Below are 12,046 nucleotides of genomic sequence, written 5' to 3' on the forward strand. Positions count from 1 at the left end.
GCCCCGACGCGCTTGTGGTGGGAGAGCCAGACCTGAGAGGGGCTGGCCTCTGGCAGATGATTGACACCAAACTGGGTGAGGTTTCATGTTAAAAGGAAAAAAAAGAAAAAGGAAAGAAAAAGGGCGAGAGCAGGGGAGGGGGTGACTGTGGGAAGGGGGAGAAGGAACTACTGTAAGAGTAAGAAAGTCCTGCCCAGCTGTTTGCGAAGTTTAAGATTTCCTGTTTCCCCTGCAGCGCCGAAGTGAAGTTTCAGTGAGTCACCCGCGGTCCCGAGCAGCGGAGCGGCGCAGCCCCGCTCCCCGCCAGCCCCGCCACCGCCGCCGCGGCCTCCCCGCCGCCCCCGCGCCCCGCCCGCGGCTCGCCGGCCGCGCCGATCCGGCTCCGCGATGACTCCCCGGCTGCCGAGGAGCCTGCGGCGGCTGCTGCTGCGCCTTTCCCTCTGGGTGCTCATGGGCAGCTCGGTCCCAGCTCTGCTCCGGGGTAAGTGCGCGCCGGCCCGCGCTGCCTCTTGACAGCTGCCGGGGCCGGAGCGGGGCGGGAGGGGACGGGGGCAGGCGGCGAGGGACAGGCGTCCGCCGCGGGAGGCGGGGGACACGGTTGCTAAGAAAGTTTTGAGGCTGGAAACATTTCGGGAGGGGGTGAGCGTGTTTGTTGATGGCCCTGCGGGAGAGTTAGAGGGGAAGAAAGGTCTGGGAATCTCGGGGTTCCGCGGCCAAAGCTGAGGTCCGTCCGTGGAGGGAATAGGGGGCAGAAAGGAGCGGATTGGGCAGGAAATCAGCCGGGTCTGCTCGGGCCGGAGGAGCCCGGAGAGGGCATCTGGGGGCTGCTTGCGGTGGCCGGGGGAAGGGCTGCAGGCCCTGCCCGCAGCTGATGCGGCGGCTCCCGCAGCCGGTGCGGCCCCGTGCGCAGGGCCGGGCCGGGGCGAGGGCCGGGGACCCCGGCCTTGGCAGCGCGCTCCGGCCCCGGCACCGCCGCCCGGCCCGGCACCGGCGGTGCTGCACCGCCGCGGCCACACGGCCGGAGGAGCCGCGGGTGGCTCTCGGAGAGAGGGCCTGAGCGTGGCCACAGAGCCCGCTGCTGCGTGGGTCTGCAGTTGGTTACCAAAACTTAGGTTTCGTGAGAGTTTCTGCTAAGAGCGGAGTTTAGCCGTGGCTGTGAGCAGTTGGACTGAAGAGCACTCATTCCTCCAGCACTGACTGTGCATGTTGTTCGACTCACTTTTAAAGTGACACTTTATAATCCTTACCCTGCTTCTACCAAGACATCTTTATATAGGTTTTTGGGGTCTGCAGCATGCAGTATTCTTCATATCATAGTTTATAATATACTATGAGCCTAAAGTTCTGCTGCAAAAATAAGATTCCTGCCCTGAGCGGCTTTCCATCTCTGTCCTACCAGTAGTTACCCACATCTGTGAATTAACATCTATAATATCAAGGTTAGGCCCTAAATCATGTTGCAGAACAAGTGGTGAACCTAAAAAGAGAACAGGAGATAGCAGCAAAGTGCATCTGAAACACATGTGAAGAATTAAGTAGCTTTCTAAGACGTCTTGTAATGGCACATCAAGTTTTAGTCTTCAGGTAAGGTGTGCAGACACCTGGGCTTCTACAAACTTTGCCCTGGGCCCTCTGATTCTCCTGTCTGGTCCATTCACGGTCAGTAGTTGATCCCAAATTTTAGCTTAAACATAATAACATAAAGTGGATAACTCCTGAATAGCTACTGCCTTTAGCTATGTGCAGTTTTGACTAACTTTATGCTTCATTAACAGCCCTGTCAAAGTCAACAGGTTTTGCATACCTGCAAAGTTACTCATGAAAACATAGAGCAGGAAAAAAGAACAGTGTAAGAATAAGAGAATAGGGTGTCCCACAACTCAAAATTATATTAAATTTGAGGTGTGTAGCTTCTTTTTAATATTATATATATATATATTCTATAATTTTTCATTAACATAAACCATACTCAACTAGATATGGCCTTTAATTTGACCCCAGCCTCAAACTTTTGCAGATTCCCATCACAAAAAACTTTAAATGGAGAAGCTCATCTTTTGTTTGTCTTGTGTTATTTATTATTATAGTTTTTCTGGGGTTTTTTTCCCACTCAATCAGTTATAGACAGTCTCAAACGATGGGTCAATTTTTAAAAGCAGGCATGGCTCAAGAGTTTGTTTCTTTCTTGTCATAGGTCCAGTAAGGAAAAAGAACATAAATAGTTACAATTCCAGCATTTTTCATACTCATCTTCATCTATAGCCTACAATAACCAAAACTGAGTAGACCTCTTGTCAGATAATCTATCCCATATCTTCAAAAGCTGTTTTGATAATCACCATGGGATTCTATTGTGCCATAGAATTCAATTATGGCAGAAGAGTTGATCAGAAAGCAACAGTTCTGTGGAGCAGAAAGTGTGAGGTTTGGATGTTGGTAGTTATTTGGCACCAGAATGAAAATTGGAGCTGACAAATGCTTGGGAGAAAACAAAACAGAAAAAAAAGAGAAAAGGTGCTTATTTTGTAATAATTCGTCAGTATAGCGAGGCTGAAAAAAAAGGAGATATATCAGTCTCAGAAGAGCTTAATTTCCAGATATGCCTGGTAACTAACCAGATGGCTAGTTAAAAAAGCACCAGATAAATTTTCATTTTAACATCCTTCACAGAAAAATATTAGACAAGAATGACATTCTCATAAAGATTCTGGACCAATCAACAAATTCATGAACAGGTTCAATAGGAATTAACTCCTTTGAAAAAGATACTCTCATGTCCTGTACTACACAGAAGTTATTGACTGTTTTGCATAAAGGGGCAAGGTGTGATTTTTTTTTTTAATGATTTTGAATGATTTATTGAGCATTTTATCAATTAATGGCAGTACAAAACAGGATTGCCCAGGTAAGAAATTGGTGTTAGTTTTCAAGTGAATATGAATTTGTAGTTTGTCTTTGGGTTATCATAACCAGAAATTTGTTCCTTGGAATCATCCACATAATAATTGTTAATCTCTGAACATCAGGAACTTAATATCTCCATTCAGCCAAACTCTATTTGCATTATTGTCTATTTTTTGAAAGCCATATCAGAGTTAGTTAATTTTATAGTGTGAAAATCAAATTTAGAGCTTCAGATATTTTCAAAAGGGAAGTAGGAGAGCAAACATCTTGTAACGGGATGGAACATGTTTGTAACAGGATTGAGTCTAAAATGCATTCCTGCCCCCCATTAAAAGTGGCATTTTTCCAGGTATTTCAGGAGGGAAGTATCAGAGATGATATTGCATTTTCTTCTATTTATGGGGTATCCTTGAATTGTGAGACTTTTTATACCTAAGACTTGGAAAAACACTTTTGTTTACTTGCTATATTTTGTTCATTGGCATTAACAAGATTCTCCAATACTCAGGTGGTGAATTTCATATCGGAATGGTTTCTATTAAAAAAATTATGAGCCAGATCTTAAGCTGCTGCAAATGAACAGAGTTATAGCAGGTTTCCTGAAACAGTTTCAAAAGTAATTTCAAAAAAAGGGCAATGGAGTAATTCAGAGTTTTTCATATTCATAGTATTTTTTCACTTATATTTTATAAACACTTACTATTATATGACGTATATTTAGTCAAACAACATTGCTTTAAAATGAAATACTCCTTTCTGGGATGAATTGTTACAGTTTCAAAGATGCAGCATCCTATAATGGTGCCTAATATAAGTTGTCATTGTGACAAGGTTAACTCTGAACAGAGGAGGAAATATGGTGTCAGGCTCTTACCAGAAGGAAAATTTCTCATGGTTTGGTTTGTGAGGGTTTTTGCAAGTTTTTTTCAAAGACTTTTAGAAAGCATTTGCTCTTTTGAGGGGAGGAAAAAAAGAGCATAGTATCACTGTAGCACCAGTTGTTGGAGTTTCCGATGCTTACATTTCCTCTGCAAGATATTTTTAAAGTGATACTTTGTTGATTTGGTTTTTGGGGTTTTTTTTTCGGAACTCTTTTCTCAGTAATGTATGTATGTACTACATGCACTCTGCTAACATTCACTGCCACTTCTCCGACCTCAGAAGAGCTGTGCCTTACTTCCAGTACTGCCAAAATGAGCAAAACCAACAAGTTGTGCCCAATCTGTTACTCTTGGATCTTGCATTACAGGGTGCATTTATATCAGCTAGGTATGAAACATGCTCACTCGTGCAGTGACAGATTCTGAAGAAAGTGATCATGCAATCTCCACCCTGGCTGGCATGGCCACAGTCCAGCCCACATGAAAGGCAGGGCTTCCAGCCACCTCCGTGGTCCCAGGATCAGCAGTGGGGACATGGGCTGCTACAGCCCTGATTTGCCCATGGTTCCCACAGCCCTTCTGGCACCTGACAAGCAGAGGAATGAAAGGGTGCCCTGAAGCAGGTGGGAGACAGCAGCGTCATTTCCTTTGCCACAGAGGAGCCTCTTGACTCCGGGGAAATACCCAGGTAGGCACATCCCAGGAACATTAGGTATGGCCAGAGCATTGCAAACTCAGTAAAATTGACTGAGGTATCAACCAGGCTCTAAAGATGTTGTAGAATACAAGGGGTTCCCAGCACAAAGCAGTGGACAGCCAGTCCCGATATGAAAAAGAAAGTTGGCTGAATCCTAGTCTAAGAGAGTGAGCGCTGAGATTTAGGTTACTTAATTGATCTTTAGCCTTAAATTTTGCTGGTATTAGAGAGTTTTTTTTGCTTTGTGGGATTTTTTTCCTATAGGATAATGGGAAATTATTTTTAAAACCTTATAAAATGGTTTCAAGAATAAAATAAAAGGCGGAGAAAAAATACTTGCGCCTTTCTATGAACTCTTGTTCTGGAAGGTTAAAATAGACTAAAATAAATCAGAAAGAGTATGTCTTGGCTTTGACAGCCAAAGTCCTTTGGAAGTTTAATTTCACTGGCAGGTGTTGTCTTAAGAAACAGCAGAGAAGCTTCTTACTACAGGGGATAGATTGCTTTTACAGCAAGGAGTGGGCGTTCACACTGAGACAGGGCAAATGCCACTGTAAGCAATGGGTTGGCACTAAACATCTGCAGAATTGGGTTCTCAGTGATCCAGCTAAGACTTCAGCAGTTGTTTTTCATATTATGTCTGCACTCTGGCATAGCAACAGAGCAGCAGCACTGGCATTTGTTGAGTACAACATTTTATATCCTACTGCCTGAAAGAACACGGTTTTAGTTGTGTACAGATGTTGAGGGTAAGTTATGTAAAGATAGCAAATAGCTTCAAACGCCATCCACTGATGGAATCTCTCATCTGTTAGAACTAACAAATCTCACCAGGAATTGCTTAATTCCATTTTTTCCTGGTGACAGCATGCTCATCATTTGTATGTGTCCATTAACTTCTAGAGATTTAAGCAGAATTGAAATTGAAGCATGTTTTAAGGGCCCTGTCCAGCAGTTCATATAGGCGAGTGTAAGCTTCTTTGCATTGCTGCAAAGCTTTAGCAACTGTTCTAGATTTTAAGAAATGATAACATTAGCCATGTCAGGGGAAGTACTAGTTGCTGATTTGTCCATGTTCATGCATATTTTTTAATATGCCATTTCCTTGCTCTTTCTCTTGCTGTGAATGCCACTGTAGTTGTTACAGCTGGAACTACCTGTCCTTTTTTCATTTGGGTTTTAAAGCCTTTTCACCTCTGGGAAGATCGTCTCAGGAAGACGTAGTTTTCCCTTGCTCAAACAACTGGTATTTAGCAAGAACTTCCTGCTGGCATTCATCCCTGAGTTAATCTGGTTGGAATTAGAGCTGGTTGAGAGTTTTTGACACTGTTTTTCATGGGAAAATGCTGATTCGTCAAAACTGAGACAATTTGTGGAAATGTACCAGTTTCCATTAAACTTTCATCAGGAAACATTTCCTTTTTTTTTTTTTTTTTGGTTCTTCCCTAGTCCACAATGGAATTTCTGATATAGAAAGATAAAAAAAAAAAATCATTAATCAATAATTAGACTAAACACTGGTCAGTGGAAGAAAGGTGGGATTAGTGCATGGTCTGACCCACAAAATGCACGTTTGAAACTGGAGCTCCCCCTATCCACTCTCCCCAGGATATTGGAGGGCTGTCACTCTCACTGGGTATGCATATATACATATCCCCATATCTAACACCTCAAATGATTTTGGTTTCGCCTTATTGTGAATATGAGAATGTATGAAATATTGAAGCACTTTGTGGGGCAGGAAAAACATTCCCCTGACAGGGTTTTTAAGGTTGACCTGTAGCCATGTGTTCATTTACTCCTTGTTGGGTGGGAATGGCAGTGCTCTGAATGGCTTGAGTCTTCTAGTCTTTGTTTCATATCATAATAACAAGCTGTATTCAGAAATTTGTGTTATGCAAAGGAACCACAATTTTGATTATTAACAGTCCTGTTAGTCTGATTCCAGGATTCCAATTCTCTGCTCACCCAGAGCAGTGTTTTGGCAAAAATTGGACTGAAACTAATAGATTTCAGGAGCAGATAGAGGAGTCTGCTTCCTCACACTTAAAGCATGCTTCAGTTAAGAACCCAGCAGTTACATCCCTACCATGACACCTGGGATTAACACTGTGCCTTTCCAATGGCAATCTGAAACCAGAGGTATTAGAAAGCGTTCTTCTATTCCTCCTCTCTTCTCTTTGTACCCAAGCACTTCAGCACACACCCTCAAATGAGCTGTTTGCCTGTTCTCTTAAGTAGATACCTGAGATTTTAAGGTAAAAAAGAAAGATTTATCAAGCAGCCAAAGCTATACGTTTAGCCAGTGATTTACAAGTCACACCACATTCTTTATAATGTGTTTATAGTTACCAGTAACACAAGTTTTGAAGGATCAATTCTGCCCTCTCTGCAGCTGATCAGTTCTTCCAAAACTTTGCATTGATATTCCCATGGGCTTTGTTTGATGCAGCATTAAAACTCAGTTGAAAAAAACTGGTCTCTGCAGGGGACGTTAGAAAACGCAGATTTGTTCCCAAGGTCATGGTGGCTCTGTCAGGGCTTAGAGACTTTCTTCTGTGAATTTGAGCAGTACACCCAGAGAGCAGCAGGAAGGTCTCACAGTTCTATTCCTCAGAGCAACATTTTCCAAGTAAAGACCCGAGCGTGGTTCTTACGTGCCTGGGGCACTTTAACAGGTCCCTTTAAAAACTAGCATTGTGCAAGTGGAGCACGTGCAGCCAGGCTGTCAGCTGGCATAAATCAGCTTCCTCTGTTGAAGCAGAGGAACCTGCCCTGATTTATACCAGCTGGCAGAATCTGGCCACAGAATAAATAATAGGCAACTGTATGTTATGAGGCTGTAATTCCCTCGAGGGGGCTTTTGTGGTATCAGTCTTACAGGAGCCAGAGTGATCTGGTTCTCTTTCTTGGAGCTAGAGAGTAATTTGACTGCAGTTTTTTGAAGTCCTCGGAACATTAAGAATGGGAGATTTCAGAAAGAGGACACTTCCAAACTTCTTGTAAGGTATCATTAAGGATTTTTGCCCAGGAAGAGTCATGGTAGGGGCATTTGGGAGGATGCAGATGAATTGATGTGGGATAGGTAGTCCCAGAAAAAGATAAATATATAAGAAGGATGATTTCTTATCAAGACCAGGCCTTTCCTCTGAAAACACTTGTGTGCATTTCCAAAGATGTATGAAAACTGAAGCTCCCTCATAAGCTTCTAGTGCTGTGTAGTTAATAAGGAAGAAAAGTGGAGAATGTGAAATGAGGACTAAAGAACAAATGCCTTCTCAGAATGTGGATGTTGTTTTTAATTTTGTTTAGCATTTTACCCAGAAGGATCATAAGTGAGCTGGTACTCAATTTATTGACTTAGCAATAAAAGGCTAAAAAAAACCTCAGTTAGATTTATCAAGTGTTGACCTGTAATTCTCCTGGATCTAAATATTTTAGATGTGAAATGCAGGTGAGCCATCTGCCTCCAGTTTTAATCCTGCTATGGATTCTGCAGCCCAGAATGGGATTAAATTCATCATGCCTATACATCACCTGTTGGCATGGTTTGATGGTGCCTGGGGCTTTTGGATGATAATGTGGCAATTTTGTAGATTTCATCTCACTAACTAATATAAGCACAACTTTAATGTTGCTGTACAAGGGGCCGAACTTTGAAGCAGACCACAGATGATTAGTAATGGGTTATCTCTGCTGGTTATTTCCAAAGAAAGCAGAAGCAGCTATCCAGGATTCCTGTGTGTCTCGAGATACTGATCTGGTCTGATCCCTGCGCCTAATTAGCAGCTTAGATACTGTTGAAAACTTGTTACATAAAGTTGCAGTACATCAGTGGTTTGGATAGCACTGCTTTGGCAACAATTTAAGACAGGTCTTAGTTCTTAAAGGAAGATTAAATTTCTTACCATTTTGGCTGCCCTCCTGATTTTAGCATTACCAGGCTGTCCTGACCAACTTCCATATGCTTTGGGAGCTTTGTGGCTGGAGAAAATGTGAAGTCATAGTTACATCAGGACTCAGCGTACCTACAAGTACTGTAGCCAGCAGTGTACGCGAATAACTTCTGGCCCCTGAGTCCGTGCTTGGGGAAATAGGATAGATGTAACTACATTTTTTCCTTTCCCAGCTTTTTTCCTCCACCTGTCTAGTCTCTTGAAATATTCCTTCTTTATGCAGTTAGGATCCATTGTGCAAATTCAGGTTCGGCTTGGGATGCTCTGCTCTCAGCTCTGTAGCTATCTTAAGCTTTCTTTAATGCGACTGGGTAGTGATTTCAGAGTGTCCCATTCTTCTTGACAAACTTACAGAAAGGGTGCAGGAAGTAAGGAGTAAATCTTTGTGTGTTTCACTAATGGGAAACATTTCATGTAATTTTGAAAGATTTTGAACAATCTGCAGTCAGGAACCAATGGAGAAGAGCTGTCATTTGCAGGTGGTGGTTGATCTTTTATTCCGTTTGACCGGTTCTGCCCACCAGCATGCAGCAATTACCCTTCTCATTTGTCTCTGGCATACAAGGGGGTCTGTGATTCTGCAGTGACCATGCTGTGGCAGTGGGCCAGCTGCCCTGCTGTGTATCTTCTACCTCTCCACAGCTCCTATTACCAATTTTCACGGTTGCCTTGACTTCTTTTCCTACAGTGGTTAGAGCTTTTGCCCTGAAAGTGGGAGACCCATGGTCATGTCACTCCTCAGCCTGAGAGTATCTAAACTCCATCAATGAAAGGCTCTAGGATGAAGGATCTTTGCTGGCTGAGACAGGGGAAGGCTTTAGAGGCAGCACTTTGCAGAAAAAGGGTTGACATGTGTGTGGGTGGTCCCCCAAAGCATGTCACAGGAGAAGAAAGCCGGTTCCCTGATGGATTCATTCATTATTCCAGCCCCTGCAGGGTGACTGATATTCTCTCCAGGGAGTTCACAGCACAACAAAGAGACACTCTACATACAGAATCTTTTTTCCTTTCTAAACTGAAAACAACCATTTCTCATCCTCATGAAAAGATCAGAGGGGACCATGTAATAGTCATGACTTTGTAAGCTTCTTTATTTAAGCCTTCACAGAGTAACTAGGTCAGCAATACATGCTTCTGGGCTATTGAATTTCCCTTCTTCCCCTCAGTCTATTCTTCCATTTCCTCACCCAGCTTTACCACAAGGGAATGCCTTAAGTCAAAAATCTGGGAAGCTGATCCTTTTATTGCATTTGTAGTATTCTCATCTGGTAAGTAGTGCCAGGCCATGAGGCTTTCAGAGCTATCATAACCCAAGTTTGCATGTAAACAGGAATACCACACTGTCTGGTTGTAACTAAAGCCATATCTGCTCTCTCTTTGCTCTGGATAATAGATATGGGAAGACATTCAGCAGGAAGAGTAACTCTTCTGGAAAACAACATAGAACCAAAATGTGTTTCCTTTTTTTTTGTTTTTCTTTCTCCATCACCTTCTTGCTCACACACTCGCATTACTTCTCACATTTTATACTTTTGCTTTAAGGTTTCTGGCTAGCTGGGGTCTTTGCTGTTCTCCCTTTTCCCTGAGGCTGCATTGGTATGATGAATATTTATTAGTGCAGAAGCAGCCTAGGGATTCTTGTACATGTATGTCCCCTGATTTTAATGTTTGTGAAGGAAAATAAGAATGTGATTCCAGCTAAATCACCAATATTCAGGAAGTGGGGTTCAGAATGAAGAATCAGGCATATCCTGTTATTTAAAAAAAAAAATGCACTTGACCCTAAAAAGATTTCTAAGTACCTGTATTAGACATGAGTGTTCCTCCTATACAGACTGGAGGAGATTAGAGGCTCTTTATTTTACATGGGAGAAGGAGACAGAAAGACAAGGAGAGAAGGAGACAAGATTTGTTGGTGACTTACAGCTAAGAACAACTTTTGCATCTAAGCCTATGGTTAAAGCAGTGAACTAGGAAATGAGAAGCCTCAGCCTTTAGAGATTCAAACACAGGTTTCCAGCTTCCCATGATTTCATCCATTGTATTTTTGAGGCCACCATTAAACTTCAGTACAATCATTTATATTAGTATTTCCACAGTTTCAACTTGTGTTGCTTAATATGTGACTAAAAAGTAATGCCATGATGTGCTAATTACAGTTTCTATAGACAATTCTAGAAGTTGTGGGAAATGAACAGAGATTGTTTCAACACTTGTCTATTGTGATTGGGAAACTGAGGTTCAAAGAGAGTCATAACCCCTGTTCTTTCTCTACAGAAATTCTGGATTAAAGCCTTTAGAGCATCCAGAAATTCTCAACAGTCTCAAACACCCTGTCAAGTTCAAGAATACATTAGCACTTTTTTCCTCCCCTATTTTTTCCCAGTTAAGAGGCTGCGTGCCAGGAGCTTGGTGAGGCACATGGAAGCTTTGGTAACTTTCTTCTGTTTGACAGCCAAAGGCCTAACTTTTCCCTCAATTGTCCAGATATATATTATTCATGGTTCAGCCAATTTGCACATTCCCAAACCAGACATTTTTCTTCTGGTGGCTTATAGTATGATTATCAGGCTTGTACCTACTGGTGGTTTAAAGGCAGAAACTTACTGGCCTTCTCATGGGTGTAGTGGGTAGCAAATGCTAGAAGCAAACCACTAAGATTTGAAGTATCTTACTCTTGAAAGCTAATGACAAGGCACCTTTACCGCTATCATAACCACATACCTAGAAATAGAAAGCACTGACACCTGCTTTTCCAAGCTGTTGCTTAGTGTGAGTACTTAGACTACCCATACAATCATCACTTTTCCCTTTAAAAGGTGGATTTTGATTTAAGTTTCCACTGTGCTTTTGAAAATGAGATATAGTTTGTTTCTACCAGGGCATCAATTTCTACTCTACTGCCCTTAGCCTGCAGTGGGTAAGGAAGGAGGAGGTACTGTTAGTTTGGAACCATGCTGTCTTTTTCACATTTTCAGATGAGAGTTTAATGTTAATAATTTCCTGCTTTTTCTACATGATGGATTGTTGTGGTTTTGGGCATAGGAAGAGCTGAAGAATCAGGGATAGTACCCACAGCTGCTGTTCTCTGGCTGGATATGAGATATGGTTGGTCAGATTGGTCAGATATGCAGGCACTTTGCCATGCCTTGTTAAGTTACCATAAATAACATAAACACCACTAACTGGGATAATTTGCCTTAAGGCACAGTTAAGGTAGTGCAACCTGGCTGAATCTGCTCTGCCTGTAGGTAGCAGAGCTCACATGGAAGTTTGCTACAGTTAGTTGGTGGAAAATAGGGTTTTAAGTGTGCTAACTTGATATTTTAGACTCCAGGTAGGGGGGCGGGGGGGGGGGGTTATTATGAAAGGTGAAAAAGCATCCGTTCTGAAAAATGGAAGCTGTAGGTGAGTGAAACAACCCCAGACACAAGGTGTGCATTTTTAGCAAATAGGATACTTTCATTATTAGAGTACAGCCAAGGCATGTGATGGTCTTTCCAATGTGAGTCTCTAAATTGAGACAGGGTTTGGCTTGATAAACACACACCCAGGTAAGTTAGGGCTTTGCAAAACTAGCTGGGTGGAATGGCTACACTTTCAGAAGG

General features: G+C 42.6%; 1 protein-coding gene across 1 annotated transcript in view; it reads left to right on the forward strand.

Moving 5' to 3' along the window:
- Positions 1-321: 321 nt before the first annotated feature.
- TGFBR2 (transforming growth factor beta receptor 2) overlaps positions 322-12,046 on the forward strand; it is a 60,500-nt gene continuing 48,775 nt past the window's right edge. The window contains exon 1 of the mRNA XM_059846800.1: positions 322-481. Coding sequence (XP_059702783.1) covers positions 388-481 — 94 coding nt within the window. The 5' untranslated portion in view covers positions 322-387. The remainder of the gene's footprint in view (positions 482-12,046) is intronic.

Source organism: Haemorhous mexicanus, chromosome 1 (assembly GCF_027477595.1).
Source record: "Haemorhous mexicanus isolate bHaeMex1 chromosome 1, bHaeMex1.pri, whole genome shotgun sequence".
Taxonomy (NCBI): Eukaryota; Metazoa; Chordata; class Aves; order Passeriformes; family Fringillidae; genus Haemorhous; species Haemorhous mexicanus.